This window comes from Drosophila navojoa, chromosome 2 (assembly GCF_054131105.1).
Source record: "Drosophila navojoa isolate 15081-1374.11 chromosome 2, UAZ_NAV_1.0, whole genome shotgun sequence".
NCBI lineage: Eukaryota > Metazoa > Arthropoda > Insecta > Diptera > Drosophilidae > Drosophila > Drosophila navojoa.
Genome location: NC_142890.1, coordinates 12654101 through 12675891, shown reverse-complemented (window position 1 = coordinate 12675891; position 21791 = coordinate 12654101). Strand labels below are relative to the sequence as shown.

The 21791-nt window shown below is 36.9% G+C and overlaps 2 protein-coding genes across 4 annotated transcripts in view; one reads left to right on the top strand and one right to left on the bottom strand.

The window, feature by feature from the left end:
- wat (waterproof) overlaps positions 1-16866 on the bottom strand; it is a 30927-nt gene extending 14061 nt beyond the window's left edge. Inside the window, exon 1 of the mRNA XM_089256110.1 lies at positions 16359-16866. The gene's annotated coding sequence lies outside the window, so the exon portion shown is untranslated. The remainder of the gene's footprint in view (positions 1-16358) is intronic.
- A 4059-nt stretch (positions 16867-20925) lies between these two features.
- Positions 20926-21642, top strand: LOC149092146 (uncharacterized). Of its 3 annotated transcripts, none has more exons than XM_089256440.1 (3): positions 20926-21015; positions 21071-21388; positions 21453-21640. In XM_089256440.1, the coding sequence occupies exons 1-3, from the start codon at positions 20947-20949 to the stop codon at positions 21606-21608; spliced, it is 543 nt and encodes a 180-aa protein (XP_089112566.1). In that variant the 5' UTR covers positions 20926-20946; the 3' UTR covers positions 21609-21640. The 3 variants fall into 3 exon arrangements, with proteins under 3 accessions (XP_089112566.1, XP_089112568.1, XP_089112567.1); XM_089256442.1 differs by having other exon boundaries at positions 21071-21392; positions 21453-21610; XM_089256441.1 differs by lacking the exon at positions 20926-21015 and having other exon boundaries at positions 21030-21388; positions 21453-21642.
- Positions 21643-21791: the final 149 nt, after the last annotated feature.

Sequence of the window (21791 nt, the reverse complement as noted above, 5' to 3'; positions counted from 1 at the left end):
TTTGCTTTAATTTACACAAATGTAAATAATAATAATAAGCAATTAAGCGAGCTCTGGTCGAGACTGCTCGACTGCGGGATGCGCTTCTATGAGCTGATATTCCAATCGAATATTCCAAGAAGCAAAATATGCACGAATAAACTCAAGCACGTATAGAATAAAATATTACTTGAATAACAATTGTTATTAAATTTAATTTTATTTTTAAAATATATAGGTTGAGTCTAGATTCAAATAATTGTTTTCTGTCGGCCTGTTACATACATTTTAACATAAATAATATACCCTGCTTTCCTACATTTTCAATAGGTTTTGGGTCTAGTAACTGCGATGCATAATAGTAAGCTTATGCACTGCATTATTAAAAGCTGCAATTGTTTTATAGTCAATTTTTATTACTTGTTTGATACAAAAAAAGAATTAATTTATATATATATATATATATATATATATATTAATTTATATATATATATATATATATATATATAATATATAATATAATCAATTATTTTAAATATATGTATCGTTTATTTACAATCTAAACATATCCAGTTACAAATTTTAAGCCAATTACTGAAAACTGTCAGAAATATATTTCCATTCCTTAACCCATTTTGAGATTAGAATGAAATTTTTCTAAAATTCTTAACATATATAGCAGATTAAAGTAAAAACAAAAATCAGTAGAAATATATAAGAAGACTTCGTGCATATTTTGCATTTAAAATGAACTCGATTAAAGGACAATAGTACAATAAGAACAATAGATGGCTATATGAATATACATACAAACGAATATTTTGCCTCAAGCCTCGATTTCAATATCGGGAGTCGATGTGCTTTTGACTGCAAAAATAATATTTTCATCATGTTCGAAAAAATCACTTAAAAAATGCAAATATTGCAATTCTTTTGTGCATAAAATATGCAAAGTTTAAAAATATAAAAACAACATAATTGAATCAATTGTTAAAAACATGAACTTATTACTATTTCATTTGATCTCATTGCAGAAAACATGGAAAATAGTCGCAAGAATTCGTGAGATTTAAATTTCATGCGCTTGCTGCTGTTGACCTGTGAACTAACTGTATTTACAAGCTGATGTGTGTGTGTGTGTGTATGTGTATGTTTTTTTCTATATTCATTTAGTTTACTGTTTTGTATTTCCGTAATTGCATGTAGTAGGGCTTGACGGCAACAAATAAACTAATTAGTCGAGGTCAGAGACTAAATATAGTTATGGCAAAAATGCAAAATATTAAAGGTATATTTAGTTACACTACTGAAAAGCTCTGACAAGCTGTAACTTGTATAATCCGTAAAGGCATAGAAAGTAACTAAGCATTTAGAGCAAAAGAGAGATAAGCACTATATTAAAGCCAGCCAGCTATAATGCACTTCACGTTTTACTTGCTGAATAACTGTAAATAATCTATGTAAAAAAAGTCCATTATAGCTATTTGCGCTGTTGCCAGGAGCACGCACTTTATAGAAGATACTAATTCCTTTAAATCTTAAATTCCCATTTTATTCCACAAGCCCTGCTGGCTTAGCAATGTTAGCTATGGCTTCCACCCTTTGCCAGGCAAACACCTCACCGGTGTCTGTCTTCCGCATGCCATAGAAATTCTTAGCTGTAAAAATGGAATATGAGCTGAGCTGAGGAAATTATACTTTATTAGTATATTTTGCTTATTTTTTATTATTTTGAATTTATTATGAATAGAAATTACTTTAAATTTTTTATGCTAGCGCCAAGTGTAATGCTATCATTAATTGTTTATTGTTTATGAATGAAAAATTCTATAGCATAGGCCAACGTAGCAATTATAATCAATGTTTACTGTTTGATTATAATTTGAGGAGTTTAAATAGGAAATACTGTTTATTCAATTTACATCTGTATGATATCCAAAGCGAATAATGATGTGCATATATGCGTGAGTTTACTTGTACTGAAATCTTATGTATAAATATATGTTGAGAATCATTTAAACACATTTCGGTATAATCTTACACCAATCATGTCAAGAAAACCCTTTTAATTTAATAAGTCTGTCTCACTAATTAGTATCGCATAGCAAGAGTCAAGCGTATAAAATGTAATCATCTACTCGGATTTCAATTCCTTTTTTTCTTATGCTGGTAATACAAAACCCAAAACGTATGAACAGTACGTACGAGTATATGTAAGTGTATATTTATATAATATATATATTTATATATATATTTGTATATATATATTGACACAAGTGTGAAGGCGCATGAATAGCTGAAGAAATCACGCCATAAACGTGGCGAGCACGAATTATTTACAAAGCAAGCGAAAGCCCAAAAGAGGTCCCAATAAAATAACAATAAACTATGTCACACTTTGCTGGATAGCCTGGAGGTAAGTGTGAGTGTATGTGTGTGTGTGTGCGTGTGTGTGTGTGCGACAAACCATAAAAACACAGCAACAATAAGAAGCCGCAAAAGCAAAAGCATAAACAATTGTATTACAAATGTGACTACAAATGCATAAAGCAGCAGCGCCTACAACAACAACAACAACAACAACAACTAACAACAAAAAGCTCCTCTAGACGATTATTTATTGTTAACGATTAATATTTGCTATTGTTGTTGTGGATGATGTTTGTGTTAGTGTTGTTGTCGTCGTTGTTGTTGTCGCTGCTCAAAGTGCTCAGATTTCAAAACTGCCAGCTATAAGTACGATGCGACTCACATAGACTAGTTATGTATGTATATGTGTGGGGGTGTACGTGCGAACGTTTGAGTGCGAATGCCAGATTGCAAGCTGCGGGGGTCGATTGATGCGTGAGGCTAAGGAGGCGCTGCTGGGGTTGCCTACACATCAATTGAGCCCGATAGCCGGCTCAAGTGTCAACAGCGAGGCACGGATGAAAAGTCTGCTGAGCGTGGCATGAGCACGCTGGCTGTGTAAGCTGGTGGCGTGCGGTGGGGTGAGGTCGGCTGTGGTAGGCTGACTTTGGGTATTTTGCGTGCTATGCTAACGCCTGGCTAAATAGATGAGCTACCTCTGCAGCAACAAACACAAACTGGTCGACTTGACTTTGGCTGAACACGCCCGGCCATGCCATGGCAGGGCACGGTACGGCACGGCAGGGCACGGCATGGCATGGCCTGGCATGGCATGAACTGGCCGTAAGGCGAAAATGTTACAGATTGTTTTCCCACACGTTGCCGCATTGCGTTTCGTCATCGTCAACTGTGCGGCATGTTTGACAGCAATGAGTGCTTGACACGTACAAAGGCTTTTGTTCGGCCAAAGTGTTCTCTGGCTCATTGTTTTTGTTGTTGCTGTTGCTGTTGCTGTTGCCGTTGCTGTTGCTCATCTGGCCGTTTATCTTGGCATTGTGCATGTTATTTAGAGTTCACTGTTGTTGCTCTCGCACCGAAAATGTGCCGGCATTTTCTTTAGACGCATCTCCCTGTAGCTTTATCAATGCACGTGGAATGATTGTTCTGTGTGTGTGTGGGTGTGCCTCTGTGTGTGTCTGTATGTTGACAAGATTTTTTTCGAAATTCATTTGCTACGCTCGCTTAAAGGGCAATTTGTTGTTGTTACGCCCAATTCATTGAGTGCGCCACCCAATCTGGGCGGCGTTCGTCAACAACAGATCAAACAACCAATCTGGCAACAACCCCATCGGCTGTATCAACGACCGACTGACCCAGACAAAGTAGCACAAAGATGTTTTACTGCCAGACGCTGTTGCTACAATTTGCTCATTATTTTTTATCACTAGTACATCATCGCACTGCCACGCCCGCCCATCGAGGGACAATCCCAGCATTCAGCCAGGCAATAGCCTTTGGCCCCAAAGTAAATTGTTGCCCCCTTCTATATGTATATATACTATATACATATATATAAATATATATTTTGGCTGTTTGTTGGCAGTCTCATCTCTTGGATATTTTTTTTTATAGATGTTTCACTGATTTTTCCATTGTTAATTCCAATGATTGCGTTGCTTCTGCAGCACCCTCAAAGCCAACAACGAACTGCAAATAGACCAGACACAGCCAACAACAGCAACAATTGCTGGTGCGGGGCAAAGTTCGAATTTGGTGTGTGGCATGTTTTGTGGCTAGAAGCATTTTGTTGCTTTCGCCATATAATTATACATTTGTGCATCCGGATACTTGATACAAAATGTGAACAGACTAAGCTGACTGTGGCGGCACTCATATGCATTCGGCCAACTGGGCTGGCCGGGCGGGTCGGGCTGACCGGTAACTGGATTTATGTTGCTCATTTTTATGCGGCCCACAAATTGCATGCAATTTATTTTGCTTGTTGCAAATCAAAAATTTCCATAAAATCAAATGCTTGGCACAATGTTTGCGCAGCGCATAAAAACATACAAACACACACAGCCACACACACACAGATATATGTACACATATTTAATGCAGCATAAAAGTTATTACTTCATTCATTTTAAAATGCAAATAAATTTATTTGTGGCCTTTTGATTTCAGATTTGTTTTCATATCTTTTTCAAAATCGAGCAGCATATTAAATAAATTAGAATGTTGCATTAATCTTCTGCTGCGCAATATTTGGCATATCTCTTCATGGACATATGATTGCACGTTGAAAATGTAAATTCAATATTGCTCAATTGATTGTTGTTCGTAAATCGTTTTCTTCACATTCATAAATAATATTCCAAAATTAAATTCGATTGTATTTTCATTTATTTATTTTTATTTTATTTTTATATATTTTCTTGATCAAATTTGTAGCTGAAAGAGCCTCAGCTGCATTAGCCACGTAGAGAGTAATTGAATATCAATTGGTTGTAATAGCAAAACCAGGAGAAGTGGAAAAATAATAACAATTCACAATGTAGTTTACAATTCAGATTCAATTTAGCATTTCGTTAGACCTCTGCAACCATTGAATCGTTGACATCGGTCATAACCATACAAAGGCCAAGGATGTGACAGACAGAAGAAAGCCTTCGAGATGAATTAATACATTGGCTGTATTTCTTTTAAGTGAACTGTAACAGAGCTCAAGTCTGACCTACATATGTATTTATGCTGAATTATTAATAAAAGCTTTCTCATCAATCCTCAGCAAGGATAACTTTTGTGGCTTAGGGTATATTCCGAGTTGTGCACTCGCAACTCAACAAAAATCCTATTTCCACTTGATTTCTTCAAGTTATATTTTTTAATAAATACTAAAATAAAATCCAAATAAGTGCTTATCCCTAGCAGTAGCTTTAACTCCAACAAAACTCGCACATACTGAAACACACACACACACATGCACACATGCACAGAGAGTAGCAGGAGAGCAAGTTGAAATAGAAAATGCTTTGCGTATTTGCATAAGAAAACGAAGTTGAACCGAAATCAATGATTGCTCAAGCAATACTTGTGAGAACTACAAATGCCACGCCTCCTGCTTCAATGCAGCCGCCTCCAGCTAGACATATATCTATATATACATATACATAGTGAAACACTGGTAGCTGCTGCGCTGTAAGTGGGTTTTGGGGAATGAGCATGGGCATGGGCATGGGAATGGGGTTTGGGACATGCCGCTTTCATATTATTACTTTATGGTTGCCTCCAGTTATGCATACTATAACCATAAATATGCCCGAACCCTGGGCATGCCAGCCAAGTCAAGTGGGCGTCCAGCGACAGCAACAGTAGCAACAACAGAAGCAGCAGCAGCAGCAACAGCAGCACGAGCAGGAGCAGCACGAACAGCAGCAACAAAAGCATGTGAATCATATTTTGTGCTTGTATTAATACATCCCCATATTTATACTATAGCTCAAAACAATAAATAGTAAAAGCTGGATTATGATTAAATCGATTTCATGGAGCCTTTCCGATACTTTCTTGTTTGTGGGATGGGCCACACGCTCGTCTTGCTTGTAATCCAGCGGGCACATGGCTATATATATGTGCATGTGTGGGTGTGTGTGTGTGTGTGTACTCATTGATTGCTTCCCTTTGACTGCAATGCGCCCAAAGATGGGCACCGCCCACGCACGTTTATCGATTGCACTTGCATGTTTTAACTAACGCAACAATATTTATACATATATATATAAATAAATAAAAAAAAACAATAACAACAAAGAGCAAACAAAACGGCGCAAGAAACCATAAAAAATAACTGAATCGTTTGTGGATGGCCTGGCCGGGCCTGGCCTGGCCTGGAGTGTTGCCTGCATGGCTGTTGGTTTAAGGGCGCCTCTATACATTTATATGTATATGTGCATATACATATATGTATATACATGTATGCATAAATGCAAAACAAAAATGTGTGTACTTACATACAAAACTCTTTGTGCGCAAAATAAATACAAGAACGCAACATTCAGGCTTCATAAATGAATTGCTTGGTCGCCGCCAAACCAATGCATTGGCCCTAGCCACTATCCCCAGCTCGGCCAATCGACCAGGCGCCCCCACACGCCTCTCCTCCATCAATTGAATAAGAGACCGGACAAATTGAATGATTGAATCCAATCGCATGCAAATGCGATTGAAGTGCTGCAACAATTTCCGCTCTCTCCTCTCTCTGTCTATCTCTCTCTCTCTCTCTCTCTCTCTCTCTCCCACTCTCCCTCTGTCAATCTCTCTGGAGCTTTGTAGATGTCCACTTAGCTTCTGACAGATTTTTATATGAATTTTTACATTGATAAAACGGAGACTTTAACACGCTCAGAAAACGTTCGGTTTTTTTTTGTCGTATCGAAATTGAATTCCCGTCCAGTCCAGTCGATAGAATCACAATTAGCACTGAGCCTCTTGTTGACACAATTGTTTGCTCAAATCATCCAAAAATCAAGTAACTTGTGTACATTTGCCAGCTGCTCTGGCCATGTATTTATATTAGTGTATATCATTATTTACGCATCCGACCATGTATTTCTATTAAAGCTGCTCATTATTTAATCAACTGTTTAAACAGCCAACACTCATGTTCATTCATACAGGCCAACTCACGTGGCCATTGACCATTTGGCCTGCTGTGCCAGCAATAAGCTCACTCACATTTTTTTTTTTTTGTTTTAATATAGATATCCTGCTATGTAAGCCACGTTAACCAATTTCCTCTTACTCCTGTTACTTGATATACATATGTACGTATATGTATATATATTTATATGCATGCAAATATGTCTCACTGAACGCTCTTTGATTTTATGATTGAGCAGAACTCTTTATATTTATATGTATGCAATACGTGTTATTTTATTTCATATTTTCTATCTCTCTCTCAGTCTCTATGTCTCTCTGGATTTTATTTTATTTTCCACATTTTTAGCCCAGAGCGCTTTTCAGTGCGATACGGCCTGTGTGTTGTTATTCAATGCAGCGGTTTGCAATCATATACACTATTCTGGAGAGTAGTAGAAATTATTGCAAAGTTGTAAAATATATTAAAATTAATTTATATCAAATACAATATGCAAAAAAAAAAAAAAAAAAAAAAAAAAAAAAAAAAAAAAAACTACATTTAAATATTCAATAAAATAATAAAAACAAAATAATAACAAAAAAAAAAGGAGAATCATTAAAAAAATATTTATACATATATATATAAATTTAATTGATTTTATAAATTAAGCATTAATGAACAAATCCAATCAAAAATCATATATATATTTATATTTTAAATTATCATATATTTTTATATTTTTGGTGCAAAAATTTTTAATATAAAATTAAACTAAAAATTCGTTTACTTTACGTTATAGTTACAACAAAAATAAGATAAAAAAAATATTAATTTCATATGCAAATTTTGAACACTTATTAATTTGTATAGAAAGGGTATCAGCTCTTCGAGGAACTGCAATTGATTCTCTATAAACTACATATTTGAGGCTTTTCTCTTTCGTTTGATGTATTTCTGCCAATGGCATTTAATATATAAAATAACTAAACTTAACTAAATATCTCATAAAGTAAGGCAAATTCGCACGTTATGATAAAAAAAAAAACAGCTAAATAACCTTGAAACGGTTTAGAAATGCGATTTAAATGAATTATATGCGACTATGTAAATTTTGAATAATAAATCAAGTGGACAATCAACTGAAATTAAGATAAACGGCATTTAAAACGAGTGTAGATGGAAAATTTATCAGAAAACGAGAAAATCTATAAATATTTACAGTGGATATGAATTTCTTGATTGCTCAGAAATAATTTATGAAATTAATTGCGCCGGAGGCCAGTTGCTAGGCCAGCTACGAAAGTGGCCCACAAATGATATCACGTATTTTGACGAATATGTTAAAACGGAAGATTTTAAAACTGGGACTGGGCCGCGATTGGTAAGCGAAGCACAGGAAGAAAACTCGCGCACATGTTTCAACATCATCGAGCTGCGTAATGCATAACAAAATTTGTATAAAACCAAACAAGAAAGACAAAAATTAATGGAAAGCCCAATCGCAACACGTTTTGGGGAACCGTTAAGAATCACCTACGTACGCACCATGACCGCACGCTATGAACAGCTCACTCTGGCCAACACAACAAATATAAGTGTGTGTGTGTGTGTGCGGGTGTCAATGGAAGGGCTTGAGATTTAATGGGCAGTTTATTTATTTATTTTTTTTTTTTTTTAGTTTGTATTTTTTTTTTTTTGTGGTGAGAATCCCGTGCAAGCACCACTCCTAGCAAACAACTTTTATTTTCACATATATCTGTTAGAAACCACGTACAAATGTGTACGTGTGTTGTCATGCGTTTTGATATTTTAAACAAATATTTAAAACAAATTACCAAAGCGCAAAAGAAGCACGCAAATGTATATAAAAAGCTTAGAGAGGCAAACCAGCCAAGCAATGTACAGTGGATGCCATACAAGAGGCTAAGTAGAAAGATAGAGAGAGAGAGAATGTTTATTAAAGTCGAAGGAACTCTAAATGAATACATAAATTAAATTACAAAACCAATATACCCTGATTTCCCATTTTCAATAGGTTTAGGGTATAAAAAATAAATATAAAAATTAAATTTGAGTTCAAATTAAGGCTTAATATCAATTACTTCAATTTATACTGCATTATATATATATTTATATATTTTCGAATACTTTCTTACTGAAAGAGCACTAAATGACTTTCGGAACATTTTTGTAAAGGCAAAAAACAAAACAAACTTTGACCAGCTACGTATTGAGTTTGAACTCAGTTCTATTAGATATACATATTCTATTAGGAATTCATAACAGATAATGTCGTATATACATAGCCAATAGCAAGTTTTTTTGCAAGTAGAACCTGTCTTCAATCCCTTTTATTAGCCTTAGTGCAACGAGCTAATTTTGCCGACAGAATCTGAGAATTTAATTGGCTTCTACTTTGAGGCAAAATATACATACCTAATTGCATCAAAGATTTGCTTGGTTGTGCCCACTGTGCACTTGGCATTGCTTTGATTTATTTACGAGCTGAAAGTTGGTAGTCACTATGGTGTTGGATTTTAGTTAGTATCAGTGCTGCTACCAATGCATGCATACATACATACAAGCAAACATATACACATAGTTTGAATGTGGTTTCTGTGGCTAATATGTGCACACACAGATACGCACGTCGGTTCGGGTTGGAAATTCGAAAAAAGATAGAAACTTTTTGGCTAGCCAGTCGACTGTGGACATGGGACAGCTGTGCGTGCGGCGCTTTGAGAGTAGTCAGAGATGCGGTGCGGTGGGGTGGGCGGGAGGAAGGGGTAACGGCAACAGCTAACGGCTGTGAACCGACAGCGTTGGCGACTGTTGCGCATAAATTGTGCAAACAAACTGAGAAACCGAAATGGTAGTGGCCCAAAGATACAGCAAAGCCAAACAGGCAAATGTAAAATGCAACACATCGTATCCATGAGATACAAATAAGCAATCAGATTCAAGCAGGCAGCCAACTGGCCAAAAAACACACACTTACTCAATAAAACGCCACTGCCATGCGTATGCCAGACGTTTCGATTCGCGAACGCTGCTTAGCTCTCTTAATCAGGCTGGAACCTGTCGGCCGACGCGCCTCTCTGTCAGCCAGTCGGCCAGTCAGTGAGTCGGCCCGGTCAGTCAGGTGTTTGGCTGTCGGTTTGGCCACATTTCGTGGCTGCAAAATGATGTCAAGCCAGCTGTTTGGCCATCCAAATGGACAGTGCAATTGGCTCGCCGCACGATTGAAGCTCAGAAATTGTCTTGGTAGCTGTTCGGTCGCGGTATTTATTGTGGTGCAATCGACTTGATCTAATGCCACGTAATCAACAGCCGGCAGCCAGGCAGCCAGGCAGCCAAGCAGGCAGGCAATCATACCAACTGCGCTCGTAAATAATGCGCAATGAAAACTTTTGTTTGCGGAAGCAGCCGTTCAATGGCAGGTTCCAGTGCAATTTTCAGGTTCGGCACTAAGCGGACCAAACCGGCTTCATCGATCGTTTCATACGTGCAATTAGCGTAGGACAATACACTTGAGTCAATGCTATTCAAGCCGAATTCGAAAAAAATACACTCATATTAAATTTCCATTATTGAAATCATTTCGTTTATCAGCGGATCCATGGCTCTGTTTTTATGTCGTTGACACAAGCCAAAAGAAACAAGTTTAAGTCTGTAAATATTAATGACGGCCGAGCAGATACCATCAATATTTTGCAAATTTCATTCAGTGGCTAAATATCTACCCTAGTATTACTCAGAAATCAATTTCAATAAGACTTTAAACTTTACGTGTTCCAAGGTCTTAGACTTTATATTATACATTATACTGATATGTATTTTAGACTAACTGAAACCAGATTAGTTTTATCGTTTGGTATTTTAGCACTATCCAAGAGAAATTTCTGTATTAAAAGAGCAACTTTCTGAACAACAACTTAACAACTTCATTATATGAATAGTGCCTTCTCTCTCACTCAACCTAAGTTTTTTGTTCAGCCTTTTCGATACATTGCAAATTCAAAAGATTATATATTCTTGTAGGAAATATCATATATTCAAATATATATCATAGCTTTAGCTCTTAAGCCTTATTAATATATACTTTATTAAAATTTTTCCTATTTTCTAATGGTTTAATTTTCCAAATATTCTTGAGATGCACACACATTTAAACAAGTCTAGTATACCCTCTCCACAAATTCCCCATATTGCCTGGGTATAAAAAACCTACAAAAATTGGCGACATCGTGAAAAAAGAAATACATACATATGTACATATATGTATGTGTGCATGTGTATGGCGTATGTGTCAGTGTATGTAAATGGCAACTGCATAAATGCATCCTGAATCGAATTTAATTGTATTTGTTAGTCCATATGCGAGTGCACACTCGTATCTTTATCTGTGGCCGTATCTATAGCTGTATCAGTAACTGTAATTGTAGCTGTGACTACGCTCGACTATATGTATCAGCACGCTTGTCCATCTATCTGTCACGCTGGTTGGTATTTGCATCCGAAGCTGCGGCTTTCGGGTTTAATTGGCTGCGGAAATATTCCATGTGATTACTTAATGAGATCCAACTCAGTTTTATTACCCGCGGACTCAACACGGCTCTCAGCTAAAGTGCATAAAAGTTAAAAGGTTAACAAATTAAACACGCAACAGCGACGCTGACTGCAGAAACAACAACAACAACAACTGCATCTAGGTACAAATATGTATTCCCTGGGGTAGGCGCGGGCGTGTGCATGTAGTTTATTATTCAATTATGCATTCATTAAGGTACAGAATTATTAATTCAATAAAAGTAACAACATTATTGCCTCAATTTGATTTTCTGTTCACTTAAATTACGTCATTTTTTTTTGCGCGTGTGTTAATTTCACTATTCACTACACGGCAAATATATTTTAATTGGCCCTAGAGTTGTGTCAAGAGACTAACAACATGGCCCAGTTAATGTGCAGACAATGAAGAAACAATGCCAGATGAACAGAGATTAAAGACAAGAGATATTCTGCTTTAAGTTGCATATTCGGCAGAAAATAGTTTAAACTCATAGAATATTCCTCTATAGGCATAAATTTATAAGCTGCGGCTAAGTATTAAAGCCAATATAGAGTATGATACCCTATAGAACTAAATCTACTTATTTTACTCCTCAAACCTCTCCAGGAATATTTTGTTTTATTACACGTTCGAGCCCATTATATATATAAATATACTCTCTATTCAACATCTATAGAATTATCACAGCTTTGCGCTTAAGAGAAAAATTCAGGCAGAAAATATGAATTTTATTGAAATTTAACTGTGCAAACACCTTGAGCGGATATAAAACAGTCGATTGCACTCGGCTGTGAAGTGGCTTCCATTCTTTATTTAAATTCTCTATATAACTTTGGTAACCACAGCATGAAGTATGTGCGTAAAAAGTAAAGAAGCTTAAAATTAAGTCATATTAATAGGAAGGAAGAGATATGCTTGTGCAGTTGGGCCTTTATATATGTATGATAAAAATTGAATAAACTTTAAAGATGCGTAAAGGCTGAAATATATATAAACAAAAAATGCATTAAGCTTGCAGTAACAGATAAAAAGTCTTGTAGAGCTGATCAATGGCATTAGATGATGCAAAAATAAGCCGTGAATTACTATGGAAAGTCTCATGATGGAGCATGATTCCTTGACGGCGTGTTTACAGCACGTTAGATTTAGTACAGTGCTCTACACGTTTGATGGCCTGTAAATCTGTGTTTTATGTACGCGTTAAGTCAAGGTCTGTGGCAGCTGGCATTAGCCAGCTAGGCTGGATGGTAATGACCCAATTGCTTATGTTGGCAGACAAAACGTGGCGCTGGCCAAAATGTTTATGGCCAAATGAATAATTAAGAAGCTATTACGGGCAGTAAATGCTCGCTGGCTTATTAAATACGGCAGGTAGGTAACCAAAAAAAAAAAACAAAAAAAAAACAAAACAGTTGACAAAGTAAAAGATAAACCAAAATATAAATTTAAATATGAGAGAAACTATCGCAATTGAACGTGCCGCATGGATGGTTGCATTTAACACGTTTAACCTTTCATAGGCCACAGCCAGGGGCATAAATAATTTAATTGTGAGTGCGCTCTTTGGCCAGCAGAATGGCCACAGAGACGGCTGGCCATCGACAGATCTTGTGGCAGAGGCTAGCCCACAGCTTTTCACATTTTGAATGGGCTGCCGTGCTCAAGCTCAAGCTCAGGCATCGCATAAGCACAGTCAAGGTGTTCCGGTGCATTTATTGCAATTAAACACTTGTTAATGCCAAAGCTGTTGGCCACTAAAAACAAAACCACATAGTATAACAAGAAGCTGGCGACGAATACAGATACACATCTATATATATATATATATATATATATGTGTGTGTGTGTGTGTGTGAGTTTGATTGTATTTACAACAAGATTAATACTTGGCATTGTGGCATGAATCAACGTTTCGTTTCGTTTAGAATTCGCTGGCGGCCGTTAGCAGAAGCCCCAAATAAACAGCAATGCGCTAACCTTGTTACTAGCAGCAGCTACTTGCAACTGCAGCAACTGCAGCTAGTGGCGGCTGCTGCGGTTCGAGTGGTTTTCCTTGTATTTGATTTTTCAATTTTAACTGTAGAAATAGGCGGCACGGTCGCACGTACATAATTAATGTGCCAAAGAATTGGCATAGTAAAGTTTTACCAGTTACACACACACACACACACTAATGCATATATGTATGTATCTTTCGGTTTGGCGTGCATGCAAAATCGGCAAATGCCAAATGTTTTGATTGTTGATTTAAACGTATGCGCAATGTTCGCACATTTATCGATTACAAATCAATTTTATACTATTGCACATCTCACGTAGCAGCTGGCTGAGCTGCTTGGTGGCGACCTCGACTTGGACTCTGTTGGCGTTGCCCAAGCAATCGAGATGGTGCCGATGGTGGTGGTGTTGGTGGTGGCGGGGGGGTGGTGAGAGTGCGGACTGGGTGCCTGTTTGCCAACTTTGTGCAACGCATTGCTGCTGCCGGATTACACTATTAACGCCAGTTGCATACAAATTGGCGCATTTCAGCATTTCAGGTGTGTGTTACCTGAGCTAACCGTAAGATACAGATACGCGGCTGCACTCGTTAGCGTTGTTAGTCGGTCGGTGTCGGTGTCAGTGTCGCTGTCGCTGTTTGCCAGTGTATGTGTGTGTGTGTGTGAGTTTTCTGTTACTGTTGCTGAATCTGAATCTGAATCTGCATCTGCGCCTTCATCTGGGGGCATTCTGCGCCCATTTGCTTGCCTTTGGTGTGCGCCTCGAGTCGCAGCTTGCATAAACAACAGCGGCAGCGGCCGCGGCAGCGACTGCAAACGAGCCAAACAAATTGAATGCTGCAAAAAGTGCACAAGGTGCGATATATAAATTACACCTCGATTAAATTGCAATGCAAATTTCAGTTGTTTTCGTTTACGTTTTCGTTTTCGTTTTCCTTTTTCAACTCCGCCATGGACAGTGGCAAACTGGAAATACATGCAATACTTATGCGTGCATGTGCATGTGCATGTGCATGTGCATGCATGTGCTCATCTAAGAAGACTTTTGGCTTCTGCTTCAGTTACAGCTTAATGCTGTCAGACGCAGCTTCCTGCAATCCTCATCAGTATGACTGGCCGGCTACCCATCGAATACAGACGTGACGACAGCATAAGTAAGCAGCGCATTCGCGGGATTTGTCAAATATTTGCGCTACGCTGCGCTCATTCATAAAACCTTTGGCTAAAGCCTTGGCTCCACACTTCCACAGCTCTGACACCAGCCGCAACCTTAGCCTGTCAGTCTATGCTTCTCTTTCTTTCACACACTCTCTCGCACTCTCTCTCTCCCCATCTCGCTCGTTGCTGATGCAGTTTTTTACGCCTTTTGCGAGGAAAAACAAACTTTTTCAGACGTTGGGTAAAGTTCGGCAAGTTTAATGCTGTTTGACTTTGATTCAATATTTGCATCGATTAAGCTTTTCAAGGTTTTTACTTAGCTGAAAAGCAAAATGGCAGGCACACACATACACGCAAACAAACACATATAGCTGGCGATATGTATGTATGTGAGCACTTGATAATTTTACATACGTGCAAAATATAAACATGCTTGAATTAATCTCTAGAGAACGGCAAATGCACAAATATGCATTAAAACATTTTTTTTTTTTTTATCAAGTCTCTTTGACTTCATTCGAAATTTGAGTGCAGCTCAATTTAATGCTGTGTCATTCATATTAGCCATTTAAGTGCAAGAAAATACTCAGAGTTAATCAAATCTATTTTGTTTGAAGAAAATCTGTTGACTAATTTAGTTATTGAACACTGAAGTTATTAAATTGTAAATTGCATAGAAATTACTTTATTTGATTTGGAAATGCAATTAAATTGATGAATTCCTCAGTATTGATTACTTTTGCTAATAAACAAATTGTTAAACAATACGGAAAACCCACAATTTCAAGAAAAATCTATATAATTATCAGAATTCACACATCAAATTGTAATTCAATTAATTATTAAAATACAAAAATGTGTTTGATAATTTTCTTTGATGTGAAATAATAAAATTCCTAAATCATTGGCGATTATATCAATTATATTATAAATTAACTATACGTATTATGCATACATATTTAACACAATTATTTTAATGCTACACATTTTTCCACAAATCTTAATATACGGCAAAGCATTTACATGGAATTTGCCTCGAGCGAAATAGCAACACATTTTAATTATTTTTACTGCACTCTATATATAAATATCAATCAGTATAATAATAATATATAAATGGATATGTAAGAAAACATAACTTTTCATTCTATATTGAGTGCATTCGAAATTTACAATGAACATGATTTTATTTTTAAAGAAAAAATATAAATAAAAATATCAAAATAATGCAAGTCGATAGCAAAATAAATTCACAAACCAACTATAAAACAATGCAATGCAACAAATACTAATATTTTCACAAAAAAATAAATAAACATTGTACAACACGTCGTATGTGTAATATGCTAACAAGCAATATATTTTGTGAATGTTGATTTAACAGAATTATTGATACTTGTTATTGAAATACAATTGAAAGTAGCTTAAATTCAATTTGATTTTTTTTTAGAGCCGCTTTTGAAATCAAAGAACACAGTACACACAAAAAATATATACATGTTTCTGAATTGCCAATGATTTCGTCATGGCAGCGAATTGTGAGCAAATCTGTTTTTTAGTCAATTTCTGATTTACACAGAAACATTGGTCGACAGCATATATATTATTAATATTATTGGGTATTGCAATTGCATTGAAATTAGTTCACTAGGCTTACTCTGTTGTATGAATTCCAGAAATCCAGCTCCACAAATTTGAGCTCTGCGATTGCTCGATAAATTTGAATCTCGCCAAATGAGTGGAAAACTTCCTGTTTGCTGTGTGTGTGTGTGTGTGTGTATCCAAATTGTGCTTGGTGCAATCGGTTGCGCACTTTCGAAATTTTCACGATATTCACGCAGAGCCCCGATATTACACAATTGAGCTGGACTGTGGTAAAAAGAAATCCAAACTCCCGAATTGGCAGCCAACACAACGTCGAAAACGTATTTCAGGAAAATCAACTTGAAACTATTTCTATTTTTTTGTATTTTGTTTTTTTCTGGCTTTTAGTGCGACAGCACAGCACCGAAACCACCGAAACCACCGAGCCAGCGAACCGAGCTTATTTTTCAACGAATTGAACGCGTTTCAGAACTGCGCTGCCAAGCAGACGAAAACCGACTCAGCTCGAGTGCGGCTTGCAAAAACGACAACACCTGAACAGGGGCCCAAACTCAGGCCTGAACGCGACTTGGTAACAATTGACGCTGCCGCTGCCGCTGCCGTTGCCGTTGCCGCTGCTGCTGCTGCGATTGCCTATGACGTGTGGCGCCGACTGCTGCGACAGTGAAGCCAAGCCTAGCTTGGGGGTAGTAAGCGTACGTCTCAGTAAGACTCAACGACTCGCTGTCACAGTCGCAGTCACAGTGGCTGTTGCTATCGCTGTCGCTGTCGCTGTCGCAGTCGACGTTAGCCGTTAGCGTTGCCGTCGCAGTCGCGATCGCAATTGCGATCGCTGTTACAAGCTTCACTCAATTTGAGTGGCGCTGTCGATAGCCAGAGCAGCAGCAGCAGCAGCAGCAGCGAGAGTCGCCAAAATGAAACTGTTAATTAATAACCTAAGTAAAGCTGCAAATGCTATGCGGCAGTTGTCTTGATGTTTATTTTCTCAAGCGTGAACTAAACGTGGCTTTTTCATGCGCGGAACAGCAATGATATCTAAAAATCTCTTAAGGCAACACCAAAGTGGAGAAGTTGATTCTCATATGAGATGGATGGCATTTCCCATTTAGCGCTCTCGATGACCTGCCCTCTTGCACTCGAAGTTGCTCTTTGACTTTTTTGACTCCCGTCTGCTTGATATCTTACCTATCTTGTCGCTAGCTTTAATTTTGGTTTATCCCGCAGCAGGGGGAACGCCAAGTTGAGCCTGTGGAGCGATTGAATCATCACTGACCATTGTCCAGTTCACATCCGTCAATTGATCCTAATTGGTATGCCCGCATTGTCCGCCCGAGACGTCGTTTGGAGTTGTTCGCTCATAAATCTACCAGTTCAGTAATTTTCCCCTTTTGTTTTTATTTTTCTTGCCAATCTGTAGACGACAAAGTGAATATTCTACAGTACACTCACTCTCAGAACTTTAATCGTGGCGCAGCCATCAATCACGTAATTGCCAGCGTGTTTGTTGCGCTGTTTGCATCTGTATCTCGCTTTTATATCTTTTCGCACAACAAAAAGCAAAAATCTATTAACTGAAATACATACATGCACACAGAATGTATAAGCAAACAAAAGACGGAATTATTCAAGACGCTTCACAGGCTACTGATTGTGCTCTAATGATGTGTGTAAGAAAGTAAGCATAAAAATAGACATTCATTTTATATATTATATACTATATGACTTGAACATCGGCCCGTTATACAAAAGTGCTAATAACAATAATAAATAAACTGCCAATAATAAAGACCAATGTATCCATGGCAACTCTCTCTTCTCAATCATTTAGCTCTGCATTTGCTGCTCCTAATCCTCCAAGTTATGTCTTTATTTCGTCTTTACTCAACACTAGTTTATGGTTTTATACTCTATCTTCATCTATCCTTTATACTTTATATTCTATCGATTATCCTCTGTGCTCTCCTCTATCCTCTATCATCTATCCTCTATCATCTATCCTCTATATCATCTATATTCCTATTTCCATATCCAATATCCTATATACTATATTTTCTGTCTATCCTCTATTCTCCACCCTCTACCTTTGTCTTTTATTCCCTAATCTCCATTCTCCATCCCTGATGCCCTTCTCTATACATTTATACTCCATAACCATTGTCCACTCTTTTCTCTAGCCATTCTTATTCATATCATATGATATACATCGATCCTTTACGTTTATCGTTTATCAGCGACTTTAACCTGTGGTTAATGTTTAGCATCATCATAAGGAAAACGATTTTAGAGTTCCAGACTATTATTAACGTTGGCCACCACAACGTATAACACTATTCATTACGAATTCAACGTAAGATACACAAACAAATTTAATTCGCATTTTACCTTTGCCTCCAATTAAAGGTATTTGCATGATAAAGTCGAACCATTTGAGTGATAAGTAAAGCCGAAGCACGTGTTGTGCTTCGAATTTAACTAGCTTCATTTCGTATATCCCCATTACCACCCAAGTTGGCTCTTGTGCTAAGCACACTTGCCTATTACCCGTAATTATGATGAATAACATTATTTTTTTCGGCCAGTCATGGTGTCTGTGGAATACCAAGCTGAAGCGGAGCCCAGACAACCGCATGTATAAAACGTAAACAAACAAAATAGAGAATCATATAAAAGTCAATATCGAAATTAGCAACATTTCTCAGAGGTAATTGCTATTGTCGAATTTGATGGCACAAGCATGTGTGTGTGTGCGTGTGTGTGTGTGTGTGTGTGTGTGAGTAGTGGCAATACATCGATATGGATACTACGAAATGGGAAACGGGATGGTTCAATTGTCTGAAACCCTCGATATGCCATTGGCGTGATTTAACATCGACGCTTCTGTCAAGCTCTCTGATTTATTTTATGACTCAACACATCAGCCGTGCGGCGTACGACTTTAATTCCCTCCATATAAAAATACCTGTCATGATAGAACGCAAAAATTACCCGCACTTGTCCAAAGCGTCCGCACACAAAATCCATTGAAATTCCGGACGAGTTCAGCATGGGCCACAGCTACAAATCGCGTAAACAACTCGACTGCATTTCGTGGCAATGCCATCTTTCACCAGGCGCTCAGAGCCAGGCTAAGCTTCGAAATGCTGTTGTGTATATACATGTATGTGTGTGTGTGTGTGTGTGAGTACTTGTGTGTGAGTACTTGTGTGTGAGCGTATGCGTGCTCCTGGCTGTTTGTGCGTCTATGTGTGTGTGTGTGTGTGTGTGTGTGACAGCCACCAATAAAGCCGCAAATGCGATTTTTCTAAATGCATTCGAGTGTTTTATTTATTGAACTGCTTCGCGTGTGTTGCCTCTGTGCAGGTGCAAATATCTCGATAACTATTCATTTAAGCGCGTAAACAAATATATTTCAAGCTTATTCAAGCGATGGCTGGCAAGATAGTTACCGTTTGACAAATTATAAAACTGGCCCCAAGGCTAATAGAAAAGTACACAAAAATGTATATTATATATATATTATATATTCTTAAAAATAATTTGCAGTAATTATATATTTGCAATGTTACGTATACTTCTCTTAAACTTGCACTTGTTCTTCAATACATGAATATTTGATTATTTTTTGTAGCATTTTAAAAACGCATCACAAATTTCGTGTTTACTTTACAATTTTGAAGCAAAACTGAAAATATTTGCTTATAGATGAAATGAGCAAACATTGTGCTTATACTTGAATGCACAAATTGCTACTTTATTGAATATTTACATTGCATTTTGAAGAAAAACAGATATTCTCTGCACAAATTTAATAGATTGGGTATATTCAAATAAAATGCACTTTTGAAATGTTTATTTACAATGCATTGTATTACAATACGAGTGCAATGAGAACAAAGTAAAAGTTAGCATAGAAAGGGAGTACATAAAGGGAGGCAGCTCTTCTTGATAGAGAATATGGGTATAGCACCGATTTTTAGATCTGCTCATGCTATAGGAAATACTTCTAGGTCTTATAGGTTATGGACAGACAGACGTTGTAAAAGAATATACTACCAGCATCTGCCTATTACATACATATATGCCAATTACATATGTACATATAAAAAATACTATTATACTCAGACTCCCATTATAAATTGGTTCTGGTTAAACATTAACATTGATTTTTATTATTATTAGAACTACTAATTTTATTGCCTATTTCAATCTATTTACTGAAGTGCAACTAATGTATTAATATATTTTAAATCAATCTTGCCCTATGATTTATTACTAGCTATTCGACGAGCAGATTCCCTGAAAAATTGTTTATCTTGAAAAGCACCAGTCCCTTTTTGCTTGCTGTGAAGATCCGCTCATGCTAATGATACATACATACATATGTTTGTATATCATCATGCTTAAACTGTTAAGTTTGTAGCTTGGACTGGTGGGTGAAAACACTGGAATACAGGGTTTGGTTCACTCACCACTTATCTTGTACTAAAATAGATTATAGATTCGATCAAACATACACCTCCACAAAACCATTAAATTCCGATTAGTTTTCAATAAATCCACGGTATATAAAGGAATCGTCAGCATAACGTAATTAGCTATCCACATTGTCCGGTGTTTTTTCATATATTACTGTAAAAGACATGCATACAATTTTTTGGAGGTGTTTACTTTTTTCAAGTGTGCTGCTGACGTTATACATCAATTATAATGTAAATCGAATAAGTATGTTTAACTATAACTAAATACACATTCTAGACTTTCCAGTATGGTGCCTCTATTAAAATGACAAATGCAGTCTGCAATTCCTATAACAAATCCTGGGTTGTCATAACTCAATGCCGATTGAAGGCCCTGCAACGGGACAAAACGATCCTCAATGTTGATATGGATTTTCTTCATCCGGTTAATGACATCGACGTGCGCATTCAAATTTTAAGAAAGGCAAACGGTTACAAGCCTTGGCTTTTCGATATTACATTTGATGCATGCAAGTATATGCGGAGGCCCAATAATCCCGCTATTAAAGCAATTTTCGGAGTGTTCAAAGAGTATACGACAATCAATCATACATGTCCATATTATGTAAGTAAATACAAAGTATTTATAGTGTTTAGTTTAATGCTCGCTTTCTTTTTTTTTTCATCAGGGTCATCAGGGAATATCAAAATTTTATCCAAAAATCGATAACTTTCCCATCCCATTTCCAACTGGCGACTATTTATTTATTTTCAGCTTTGACTTTATAAAACAACGAACTTTTGATGTTAATGTTTATTTTTCATATGTTGAAGACATTTTATAAATATTTCAATACATTAATAAAAAGCCCAAATTAAGCATATAAATGGTAATGTTTTTAATTATTTATAATTTTCTGCTTGTATATCGTGAACCCATTGAGATGGGAAATCTGGGTATAGGCATGGCAAATCTGGGAATAGACATAATAGGCATAAGGCGGTATACAAAAATAAATATGACCTAA